The 13,467-nt window shown below is 40.3% G+C and overlaps 1 protein-coding gene across 1 annotated transcript; it reads right to left on the minus strand.

Moving 5' to 3' along the window:
• Positions 1 to 214: 214 nt before the first annotated feature.
• Positions 215 to 10,533, minus strand: ACTA2 (actin alpha 2, smooth muscle). Its single transcript, XM_074907410.1, has 9 exons — positions 10,440 to 10,533; positions 7,701 to 7,872; positions 5,866 to 5,994; positions 4,873 to 4,983; positions 4,292 to 4,376; positions 4,039 to 4,200; positions 3,598 to 3,789; positions 2,452 to 2,633; positions 215 to 1,652 (listed from the first exon to the last, which is right to left on the minus strand). Exons 2-9 carry the CDS (start codon positions 7,827 to 7,829, stop codon positions 1,509 to 1,511), a joined length of 1,134 nt encoding a protein of 377 aa, XP_074763511.1. The 5' UTR covers positions 7,830 to 7,872; positions 10,440 to 10,533; the 3' UTR covers positions 215 to 1,508.
• Between the last annotated feature and the right edge of the window lie 2,934 nt (positions 10,534 to 13,467).

The raw sequence follows: 13,467 nt of genomic DNA on the forward strand, positions 1-13,467 counted from the left end.
AGAAAAACGTAAGTCCTTTACCTGAGAGTTTACCCTTATATCTTGGAACAGTAGAGATGCGTCACAGTCCCTTGGAGAAATGTGTCTTCTCCAGCACCCCTCCAGTAGAAACTTTTATTTGAAATTAGGTTCTTATCCTGAAAGAGATTCTCTGGCTCTATCTAGGGTTAGATAAAAAGATCTAGACAGAGTTAGAAGGAAGAACCATACAAAGTTATTTGCTCTTACAAGATTTTATTTAGTATCTGTTCCAAGAACCTAGATGATCTATACTTTAAATAATATGGTTAGTACAAAAAAGTTTGGAACACGTGCTAACAGTCAGAAGCTGGACAAGATCTGGAACCCAGGGGTTATGCAAACATGGTAAATAACAGGTGCAAAGAGCTTACAGTTTGAAAGATAACAAGTAACAGGCAAGTGAGGTAAACTATAGAGTTTAGACAGGAAAACAGGTAACAAAAATAAATAGCATCCTTTATCCTGAACTCTAATGAATACAGATTGCAGCAAGTTCCTTAGAACTGACCTTTCCCAGATCTGTCTCAGTGAATTCTTTATTCATATATATACTTTTAAGACAGTATTACTGGCTTCCACTTCTGTGCATATACCTCTAATTGAATATCAGTTTTGATATTTTTGACTATAAATGGAATTAAGAAAAATCACAGAAAAATAAAATAGTCTAAATTATTTTATCTGCTTTGATTGTTACCTCTCCCCCCCAAAAAAGCCACCATCAGTTCTGAAGAGAAAGTGTATTAAGCCAGCTTAATTACTCTTTAGACCTTGCCAGAAATCACAACGTAAAATAATAAGCTGCACTCATTCTGAGGCCATATGATAGAAAGGTCATGTGTTCAATCTAATATTAGTGTTTAGATATGCTCCCAAAGGAACAGGTTTCGTTTCTTTAAAGAAAACACACAGAATTATTGTACTATACATTGTAAACCTCTGGGCCACACACTAAGAAATTAGCTTTTCCAGCATAATAGCTGTGAATTAAGAAGTGATGTGCATAGATAACATTTCTGAATAGAGCAAATGCAAAGCAAAGTGCACATGCTCATCCTAATATCGAACAGATGCTATGCTCCTTTGGTACTTCCCAGAACCTTGGAAAAATCAAGACTGGTTCTGTTTGCAGACTAAAATGTTTTCCGAGGCTGAACTTTGATAATGTGCAGCCTGATAGCTGAGCATTCTCTAGCATTGGTATCGTTGAACAAAAGGTACCGCTTTTTCTATTAAACCCAATATAGTGTAGTAACCAATCCATGTCACAAGATGGAGCTTCAAACCAGTACCTCCACAAATGCATGGGGTTTTTTTAATAGGAGCAGCAATTTCGTAGCATATTTAAAATTGATTCAATAAAAAACACAGTATCCAATTAATTAGAGTAATTATGATGAAGGATTTATGGAATGAAATTATAAGAATGTATTTTCCTGAATACATTCACAGTAATACACTAAGGAGATACATAAAGATAGAGCAATTTAAAAGCATTTGCGGTGAACAATGGATGGACCAGCTTCATCATATTCCTGTTTGCTGATCCACATCTGCTGGAAAGTAGACAGAGAGGCAAGAATAGAGCCTCCAATCCAGACTGAGTACTTACGTTCAGGAGGAGCAATGATCTGTTAAAGAAATAAAAGCATTAAGTACAGCTGTCCACTGTGAATAAAATACATTTTTTATACAAAAATATTAAAGCAGTAACATTTTATATTAACAAAACTACTGTATCTATGTGCCAGTGTCATCCCTGACATTGCAGTTAGTCAATGCTGCAAGCAGTAAAGTTAAAAAATTATTAGGTCTGAGTCTAAATCCTCAATTTCTGTTGCCTGAATCAGTCTGCCCAGTATGAGTAGTGCATTTGTGTATTCATGGCTGCATATGAGAAAAGGGGAGATAATTGCTCTGGAAACATATACTGATAGCCCAGGAGGGCTTGAAAAAACAAGTGACCTATGGAGCACTTTTATTGGTATAGCTGATAAAATGTTTTTAAAGCAAAGAATGGAAGATTTGAAGCACTAGAAGGAAGACTGGCTTATCAGAGGCTGTTTTTTTTCTGAACTTGTAGGCCAAGGACAAAACCAGCATTTCCTCTCTCCCATCTCCATCAGTCCAAAAGGGCTGAAGAAGCTCACATATAGCCTCAGAGGAAAATTTATGCTGCTGGGTCCACACTATTTTCTTTGGCCGTGTCAGGGCAGTTTTCAGAATTCACCATGAACAAGGAAATGAGAGGAGAGAAGGCTCTTTTCTTCCAGCAACAAAGTTACCAGGTGGTGATTATTTGCTAGAAGGTACAGACATGATTCAAAGTATGTACACAGCACTTACTTGTAAAATGTTGCTATGTTTCACTAGATTTTTGAGGACTTTGTACATGCCAACTCAAATAGTCTACAAATGATTGTACCATACCTTGATCTTCATAGTGCTGGGAGCCAGAGCAGTTATTTCCTTCTGCATCCTGTCTGCAATACCTGGGTACATTGTAGTGCCTCCAGACAGCACGTTGTTGGCATAAAGATCCTTTCTGATGTCGATGTCACACTTCATGATGCTGTTGTAAGTGGTCTCATGAATGCCAGCAGACTCCATGCCTGGGGAAGGTACAGAAGAACACTGAGGAAGCAACTCCGTACAGAGACTAATTTAACAGTTTAATACAGAACTGACAACATGAACTTCATTGTCTGGAAGACATCAGTCTTCAGAGCTGTGGAAATCTGGAAAGTCATTCTGCAGCTGCCTACACTATTTGCTTAGGAGTTCCTTGGTGTACAACAGCCCTCCTCTCCCCTTTACACACACAACTCCTTCTTAAAAAGAAAGCTGGGGGTGTGGAATAGTAAAGTTTCCACTAGGCTTTTGCAGGCCATCTCAAACATCCTAAGAATTCCTTATATGGTCTTGGAATCATTTGGTTTTCTTTTTTTCTTTTTTTTTTAAACTAAGCTAGCTCAGACAAAGAACAGTCAAAATATGTTCTAATACTTCTAAAGTATGCAACTACTTTATTTCTGAGCTGAAATTTTGCCGATTGGTAGAACCAACACTGGATTTCTGTGTGACCTCATTGCAAGCCTGCCTTCATGGCTCTTGATGAGCATGGCATTGTTGTGGCTTTACTTTGCAAATGTGATGAACCATGGATTCAGGATTCGGAGCAGTCTTTTTGAACAATTAAAGTAGTGCTTCCTGCCCTCCCCCTGCCACCTCTCCACAAGCACATTCAAACTACAATCCTCATACTACTTAGAAAAGTGAGTTTGCAGCCACACCTCATAGTAGCCAACTGCATAACATACAAAATGGCATAGGCTCAATGCCAGAAGCCTGGAATAAACATTTAGGAATTATTTTGGGAAAGCATTTTGCCTGTTGTTTGACATGAAGTTCCTCTCACCATATTAATAGTGTTGTTCTAAAAGATTATTTTATAATGGGTGCTAGGACATACTAATGTATAGGTCTGAGTGAGTTAGCAATGGGACACAATCAAAAGAAAACAGGGACTTGATATTTATGAGCAGTTTACCAAGGCAGAACAATCTGTCAGCCTACCAATGAAAGATGGCTGGAAGAGGGTCTCTGGGCAGCGGAAACGTTCATTTCCAATGGTGATCACCTGACCATCAGGAAGCTCATAGCTTTTTTCCAGAGAGGAGGAAGAGGCAGCAGTGGCCATCTCATTTTCAAAGTCCAGGGCCACATAACACAGCTTCTCCTTGATGTCACGGACAATTTCACGCTCCGCTGTTAAGAGGATTCAATCTTTAGAACAGCATTCAGGAAGGACCCAGACATGTTAATAGGACATTCTCTCCCATCCCCCAACACTCTCCCCATTTTTTAAACAAATCCTCTGCTAGTCTTGCAGCGGACTTTCCTGTTGGATTCCTTCTTGTGTTTATTCAACTGCAGAACGACTGCTAGTCCTTCTAAAGCCACTAGAAATACTGCACATTAAACAACAGTCCTAGTCGGTCAGCAGTGTGTCCTTACCAGTGGTCACAAAGGAGTAGCCACGTTCCGTCAGTATTTTCATGAGGTAGTCTGTCAGGTCACGGCCAGCCAGGTCCAGACGCATGATGGCATGCGGCAGGGCGTAGCCTTCATAAATAGGCACATTGTGGGTGACACCATCCCCAGAGTCAAGCACAATCCCTTTGAGAAGATAACATACAATTCATTCCCAAGTGCACATCAACACACTTAACTGTTTCAAACATTTATGTCATGTTCCCCAGAGGCCTACCTGTGGTACGTCCAGAAGCATAGAGGGACAGAACAGCTTGAATAGCTACATACATGGCTGGCACATTGAAAGTCTCAAACATAATCTGAAATGCAATTAAAATAATTGCCTTAATACTGGAAGTTTTAGCTTAGTTGAAGCAATTTACTGAAAGAGAGGGAGAAGACAAGATTTTTCATATTTCTTGGTGGTTGGTAATAACAAGGAAGGAAAATGCAAAGTATACATCCAAAAATATTTGTCCTGTAATACATCTTCCTCTAGCTAGTCTGTGTCTTTAATGTATGAATATAGACACATGCACACATGCACATATTAAAGATAATTTTGTAATAGGCACAGGCATAAAAACAGATTGAGATGACATAAAGCTTGGACAGACTGAAGTACTCACATTCAAAGCGGATACACTGATTTGGAAAGTAAATGTAATGATATACAAATATATAGGTAGTCACTATGCATCTTCCATAACTAAGAGAGAGAGGGGCTGCCGGATGGCATGACTAACAAATGATGAAGTTCACATCCTGTTGAAGTCACAAAGTTGGAATTATTCCATAGCTTTAGTGGGAGTTCACCTGGGTCATTTTCTCTCGGTTGGCTTTGGGATTCAGTGGTGCTTCAGTCAGCAGAGTTGGGTGTTCTTCAGGTGCAACACGGAGCTCATTGTAGAAAGAGTGATGCCAGATCTGAGGACAATGGGAGAAGCCAAAGGAAAGAAATGCCATCAGCCAGCAGATCAGAATCACTTCCAGACAGATATTGTGCTCCAGCCCCTCTGCTTACAGCCCTAGAGACAGGCTAATATTGTTTCTCATGCAGTTGTTCTTATTGCCTTCATAGACATTACCAAAGTAACTGTAGAAAGAGCACTATCCTCACTGATTGGGCACCGATTGATATGTTAGGCGTCTGAAAAGTTCTGCTTCCAAGTAAAATACAATGTTATAAGAGTTAGTAAGTCCCGTGTGACTCCACACACTTACAGCGTGTTGTGATGTCCTGGCTGTTCCAAATAGCCCTGTTGCCACAGCACAACATTAATAGAGATACAATCTTGAAAATTATATCAATGTACAGGCTATGACTCTAAACATGGTTCTGGAAGACTTTCATCCAAATACTGGCTCTGAAGTGGACTCATTGCACTGCAATATTGCTAATCTTTCAAGTGTTAGAAAGGATGTGTATAAATAGTGCCCTTCACATGAGAATTATGTACATGCTTTGCATTTTTGCAGAAATGGATATCTTAAATTTCATTTCCTTACTAGCAAATTGAGGATATTCCTTTTCTTTCCTTTTTTTTTTTTTTTCCCCCCCACTGCAGTAATTAGCAAAGATTCAGAGATCAGACTGGAGTAAAGGAACTCCCAATATTTATTTTTATGTATTCCTAGTAATACTTCATCTTTAGATGCAAGTTAATCTTTCCTTATAGCAAGTTCCTCATTAAACCATACTCGATAGCATGATGATTTCATCTAAAACTTAATGGGTATTCTGTAAACATTTGGTTCAAGTAGTTCTGTTTACCAGTGATACACATCAACTTTTCAAAGCGGAAATACCTTCTCCATGTCATCCCAGTTTGTAATTATGCCATGTTCTATGGGGTATTTCAAGGTCAGGATTCCTCTCTTGCTTTGAGCCTCGTCACCTACGTAGCTGTCTTTTTGACCCATACCAACCATCACACCCTGTAAAATGACACAAACAGATAGTCTTTCAGAAAGAGATGTCACAAAGTAGATAGAACATTAGCTGTGAAATTAATCCAGTTGCCAGTTATACTAGTTACAAAATACTTTATGAATACTAATGAAGAGAGAATTACTTGTTGCTCTTTAATTTCCAAAATGAAATGTTTAGTTCACTTAAATCTCTGGAGTTCATGTTTCCACTACAGTTTAAGTTAACAGAGCAAGTACAATGCATCGAGATAAAGTCAATAGGGTTGGTTTAATTTTTGTTATTATTTATGAATGAACTATCTGCTAAACTATAATAAAGTGGAGTAAAATCAGAAAGTGATGTTGTGCCATCTAAGGGTCAAGACAGGCAATACACACTTTACACTTCCCAAAGCTTAAATTTTGACATTTTTTAATCTTCTTTTTAAGCACTATACTATTGTCATTAGATTTAATTTAAATCTACTGATACAGGCTTCATGGATCCTGTAGAAATGGTCCACGGACCAGAAACTCCAAACTATGCTGGATATGTACTAGTCTCTACGTTAAAGTCAGAAATACTGGGGGGGGGGAGGGAAGTATATAGTAGCATGCTTTGAGTGCATAATACTCTTATCTGAATTTAGTCATTACAGACTCCAAACGTTGGCATCTCTAACTCTCTGTCTTAAAAACAGGCAACCTGAATTCGCAGTTTTTGATGGGATGATCCTTCTCTTCAGGGGACTAATAGTATCTATGATATATGAACAGGAAAAAAAGGATCTAGAAATCCATATTTGTTTCCACTGTGACTGTACAGCTTGTTTTTGAGCAATTAATACTGTTGACACTATGTACAGAAGCTGGCATTTGAATATATATTTTAAATTATGGTAATGCCCAGAGGCCTCAATTAGACCTCCAGTCCTAGCTGCTACATTAAAAGTCAGACATTTCTCCAGCCCTGAAGAAATGCATTTGCTGGGTATATAAAGTGCCACATCTTACAATCAGTTTTCCTCTTTCCACTTCACCAGGGCCTCAGATGGCATAGAAGCAATTAGATGGATCTGCTAATTAGGTGGATTAGTTTGTTATGGCCTAGCTAAGCTGCTCTAGTTCATGCTAATGATGATCTGGCTGAAAAACTCTCTATATTAAGCAGCTCAGATTATAAATGTGATTTGCAAACTATTAAAATCGAGGGGAATGCATCATATAGTCAAATGTAAATCCTGAAGCTAAAGAAACTCAATCCTAGACAGGTGCCTACTTGTGATGCAGTTAAATGAATGAAATCAGGAAGGTTAATAGGAGGCTGAGTGGAAATTTCTCCTTCCTCCTTTAGTTTTTCACATATCACCATCATTGGCTTTTAGGGCTGTCAGAATTTCCCGATACTTCTGTGCTGGGCTTTTTTGTTCTGTTTTTTTAAACTAGCTTTACTCACCAAGTTCTCTGGGTGATCCAAAAGTAAGAGTCAGGGAAAAGAGGACACAGAAGAGAGTGAAAAATTTCAGGATTCCTCTCACAAGGCAAGAGACCTGCTTTGACTCAGGCAAGTGCACTGCTGGACTCATTTTGCCTGGAAATACTGTGTTACATAGATCACCCAGGGCTGGACTAGCCCCAGACACAGGAAAAGATGGCCCTGGGGTGGAGAGCTGGGGACAGGGCAACAAAGCCCTCTATGAGCCCAGAGTGGAATAACCAAAGCGGTTCATCACCTGGTGCCTGGGACGACCCACAATGGAAGGGAAAACTGCTCTTGGAGCATCATCCCCAGCGAAGCCAGCTTTACAGAGCCCTGACCCATTGTCACAAACAAGGGCAGTGCTATCCTCTTCCTCGCACATCTTCTACGTCAATGTCCTCAGGCCTTCCAGACAGAAACCGACCCTATGAAAACAGCAGGAAAGAATTTTTAAAAAATGAAAAACCATACTCAGGTAGCAGACCCACCCTTGAAGACAGAGATGGCTGTATGAAAGCAACCAGCCCCAGCAAAGAGAGGTATGGCACCGGTTTGGCAATCACACAAGATCTGCAGGGCCATACGAGGGAACAGGCGTCCTTTTGAAAGTGTGGGAGGTTTCAGCCGTGTCTGCCAGAGGGCTGTATGCACTAGAGATTATCTAGGGGATTCCAGAGGAGACTTCAGTCCTGCTCCATGGGCAGACAGATCAGGGAGCAGCAAATGTTTATCTAAATTTGGTCACAGAAATCCACGGCTGTAGGTGGGTGGGAGATAAAGGAGAATCCTGGACTGACAGCTGCAAAAACAATGATTCCTTTGCATCAGATTCAGCACAACTTCCCCCGCTTTTCTATCACCCTGACAAAATCCTGACACATGTGGAAAGCTGTCAAAGGTAAGAGCACTTCAGTCTTCCCCATTCAGTCTTGGGCTTCCCAAAAACTAACTACATTAAATGCTATGCATGTACCAGGGGTGTTTTCCTGATGCAGATATTAACCCACTGGGTGAAGAAGGTCAATTAAGTTTACATTTAACCTTTTAAAAGAGAAGAAATGTTCCCAGTTAAAAAGGAGAAAAAAAAAAAGCAGCCTTTCCAACCCTCCCCTACTTAGAAAAAATAACCCGCCTTTAAAATTAAGTCAGGGACAGTATGTGTTTTAAAAACAGGCCACAGCATATGTTCTATCATCATTTCAAAGCAGCTAATAAACTGCATTTGTAGTGTGGCAGAGTAATTTCTGTTGGCTCCTTGTCTTAGTAAAAAGAAACTGTTTTTCTCCTCTGGCAACAGGAAGATAATATGGGTAATAAAAATGCTTTGAAGGCTTTGTATTAAAGTAAATTACAGAAACAAGCACTGAATACCAGGACTCAAGAAGAACTATTTGCTTGCAATTTATAGCGTGGTAGGGAATCACTTGGCTAGCTCTGAACCCGGGGTTCCATGCAGAGTTCAACAAATTGCAACGTGTTAACAGCTAAAGGAGACAGCTGTCATCCACAGACCAGCTGGCTCCACATTCAGCCTCCAAAGCCTTCTGCCATGGGAACACTGGAAGCGCAGGATGAAGTGGGAATGGGGTCAACAAGAGCCATGGCTGATGAGCAAGGGAGCCCACTATCTGTTTAGCCTCTACGATGGATGGAGCAAGCACAGACAGTTCTCCCAAATCCTTCATTTGAGATCCTCACTTGTCTCTTCCCAGCCAGGTGGCCACAAGACATGCCTGCAGCCCTGCTCCTGCAGGCTGTGTGGGCATAGCTCCCAGGAGAAAACAAGGATAGGGAGATCCTAACCTGATGTACTCCAGATATTTTATAGTTATTATTGGGAAAGAAAGTAGGTTGCAATTTTTGCATTTATTAAACTCCTGGGAAAACAGGCTCTTTATGTTCAAACATTTATTGAATGGAGTACAATTGTTATCTAACATGAATGAACAAACTGGTTTGGACAAACCATTTCCTAATTAGGAAACAGGCTTTTCAACCATCTGTTTTTGGAACAGAGTTCGAGGTCAGGGGGTTTGCTCAAACCCATGCAGCTAATGCAATGCCAAAAATCACTTGGGGGAGGGGAAAGAAGGGGGCAGGAAAGGCTACATTTCTGAGCTTAGTGGACTCTAAATGAAAACCATATTTAGTAATAAAGCACAAAAAGTTGAAAAATCTGAGCTGAATGATTTCAGACAGGGCGCTCTGCTGCCAGCCAGTGAGTTACAGCTCAGGACTGACATGGCATGCAGTACTGACATCTTACAGCAGCAAAGGTTACTTGGTACTGTGGAAGAAAGGAAATTTTTCTCCCAGGTAGTTAATACAGTTTTTAGCTTCTTTCTTCTATCTGCTTTACATCTAAAGATAAACAATCATCTCACCAATCACCACAACAAGCTATTAAGAGAACTCCAGCCCCACAAGAAATACTGAGTGTAGCCTGTTCCATAATGAAATGTTTGGCATTTTACAACACAGTAATTTCATATGCGTAGAGACAAGGATGAATACACATGCATCCTCATTGTATCCTTTCAGACACCACTAATTTGCAGACTCCCAGCTCTTCTTACAGGCACATTTCCCCAAATGTTAACAGCACTGATGCAAACCTGCTGAGAAACGCTACTATATATCCCTTCAGGAACTCTGTTCTGTCCCAGACTAACACCCCAAGGTCACATGGGTTCATTTAAACCCATACATGCCAGCTGTGGCATTACACAGACTGTGTCTTTATACAATTGCTGGCGTGCTAGTGGAATGAGCAAAATCATCAGGTAGAACTGCTTTTCCCCTTTCAGAAGTGCTATAAGGACAACTCAGTATAGATATAACAAGCATTTTATCAATTCAATTCTAACAAGTAAGTTTGCTTAAGCACACTACAGCAAGCAGTACATCCTCCTGAATAGCTTCCTTTTGACATTATTTAATTGAAGTCCTCCAGCAATCTGTAAATCATGTGATTGGGTTCAGTTCCACTTACCCTGACAGTGCTTGGCTGAGGATAGCTGCTCTGGGATGGTGCACTCTGTATCTGAAAGCTCTGAGGTTATATAGCCCCCTCAGCTCTTCTCCTCCCACTAGCCTCCCAAACAAGGAGCAGAGACAGACACAGACAGAGCTGAAGTCTCTAACAAAACCATATAGGGACCTTACTACAAAAACCTCTAATCTGGGTGGCCACAGGCCCTGGGTCTCTTCCACTGCATTCCAGTGTAGAGCTCATGAAACAGGAGGAGACTTTCAGCTGTGTAAGATAAACACTTTAAAACTTCGGGAGAGTTGCTAAAATTCAGAGAGACAGAATGTGCCCACAACAGACACCTTCTGGCAGGAGGGCCACGTGTTCAAACAAGAGAGGTCCAGGCCTCCACAGTAACATCCAAGAGGCAGAATGAGAAATTAGAAGAGCAGTGATTTATAATAGAGAAGGTGTTTTTAAAGAAACACTTTGCTTTCATTAAAGATTTTGACAAAAACAGTGAAAATATTTCTGGCAACCTAAGCAACTGCTGAATTTTGCTACAAAGTATCTTTAAAAGCTTGGCACTTTGCTTGTATGTTAAATACTGCCTACAGGCTTAATTATTGTGAAAAAAAGTATTTGCTGTTGTATAGGGTTCACAGTGAAGTCTTTGAAAGTTGTGGAAATGTTCTGTTGAAAGATTGTTATGATCCCCTCTGGATGGCAATGGGCTAGAATCCATTCTGTTTCTCTGTCAATTTATTTTCAAGACCCTAGGACCTGCAGGCCAACTTCACCTAGTGCTACTCCACCAATGGCTGCAAGTCTGGACGGTCGTAAACTGACATCTCAAATTGTTCACAATAAAAGCTGTTGAATTTTATAACCTCGAGCTAGCTTTTTCTTTGAACATATTTTTAGCAAATAAAGCAAGGGTTCTCACTGTACAAGTTATTTTCAGCACAAGACTGGATTTTTTACAGCTGTAGCCAGCTGTTCACTGGACAGGCTGATTCTAAGAAAGCAGCCCTTTCATAGTCAACATTATTTTGTCATTGAGTTTGTACTAAAGACCAGATATGAACATCTCTAAACTCCAATACTAAACCATTACAAATTCAGAACTGCTCTATGCACACAAGTCAAGAAAGATGTGAGAATCCAAGTAAGAGCCTTGCTTTGTCAGTCTTGTTACAATGGGGAGGGGCATCATGTGTTTGCTGCCTGAGTAGTTTTAATGCAAGAAAATCTCCCATAAAACCACAGTGGGAGTTTTTCTGATGTGGGGATTTAAGGATTAGGCCACTAGTAGAGATGGCAGACAGGCAGAATTATGTATTGAAGCCCAAAAGGAATTTAACTTTTAAGGAAAGGAAATTTTAAGGAATGTAACTGCCTTTGAGGGTCAGAAACAGAAGCTAACAACTGTTGGAACATGAGCCATGCAAAAGCTATTTATAATTTACTTCCAGCATCAACGCAGAAGATAAGGGATACATAAAAAAAAGGAAAAAACACCACCCAGGTAAGCAACCTAAAACAGAGGATATAAACAGATCTTTTTTTGCATACCCCTGATACTCAAAGGACAGCCAAAACCAAATTCTCTGTTTTCAATCAACATTTAAAAACATAGCTGAGAAAAATTACATACCTCATATAGAATGTATGGTATTAGATCAGGGAACTCATATCAAGGAGAATTTCACACAGCAGAATCCTTCACTGCTGTATCACATCAGATTTTGATACAAACATCAATTACTTCCCAGATTGGAGGAAGCATAATCCAAGGTTTTCAGGAACATCATCTACTAGTACTCCTTGGAAATACCAAGACTGGGACAAAGATCCAAAAGAACTCTTCACCTTATTGAGAAGAGGTTAACACTCCCAAAAAACTTACTGGTGATGATGCTATAGTGCATACAGCACACGAGACTGCAGAGTGAAGTAAACAGCCCTTCAGTATGACTGGTACACCATTCATGCTGCACCTCAGCATAGCTAGAAATACAAGGCAACAGCTTTCTACAAGAGGCCTCTGTGGATATTATAGGAAGTAGTGACCATGCAGATACCACAGCCACCTTTGTATCTCTATTAAGCTTCATCACAATTCCTGTAAATTTAGCCTGGCACATACCACAATTACCAGTGGTGGCCATGATGGCAGCAGCAGCCCCTTGAGGAATGGTTATTTGGGTGGGGATCACATGTTACCTTGCATGTCATAGGTACCAAAGATGTGGGAATACTAGCTTTCAGGGTGCTCATGAAAAAGATATGGCTGACAGAGTCTCATTCAGAGCAGGTAGGATTTGATGTGGCAATAAAGAGGAAACATCAGTTGTTTGAAGGGACCTACCATATGAAGGATATTTGTTAGAGACAGGGCTATGTAGAGTAGAAGGGAGAAGTAAGCCCAGAGGTTGACTGAGCAGTAGTGATGGATACACAGGAACAGCATGGGAAAAATGTAGAGATGCTGCACAATGGCGCCTCCAGCACACAATGGAGAGCCAGTGCTCAGCAGGCAGATCGTCTCTGGGGTGTTACATTATGGAAGGTCCCAGAGCAGGAAGGAAGGAAGGCAAACAGGTGAACTATGCAAGGAAATTAGGTCAGTCCTACTCGAGGAACACTATAGAATATAGGTATTTCTTATTTTTAGTGATTCCATGCTGAAGTTATGATCACATAGATATTACTACAGATAAAAACACATGGGGAAAAAATGACATTAGTAGTTTACACCCTTCTCAGAAACATAGGTCATTGACAGAGGGGTAGGGGGGAAGGGGACAATGTGCTTGGCATGAAATGGGAATAAGAACCTAAAGAGAACTGAACAGAACATGTCCTCTGAAAACCAAGCCTAAATGCTGGGGATCAAACCTCTGAATCCTTCACTGTAGCTACAGACACATACCAGCTTAGCCCAAATGTATATATTACTTTTTGCAAGAAAAAGAACACATTAGCATTCCTGAAAGTCATTTAGCTTCCTCTTGGAGGCCACTTGCATCACCACTTTCTGCTGCCT

Source organism: Athene noctua, chromosome 5 (genome assembly GCF_965140245.1).
Source record: "Athene noctua chromosome 5, bAthNoc1.hap1.1, whole genome shotgun sequence".
NCBI classification, from domain to species: domain Eukaryota; kingdom Metazoa; phylum Chordata; class Aves; order Strigiformes; family Strigidae; genus Athene; species Athene noctua.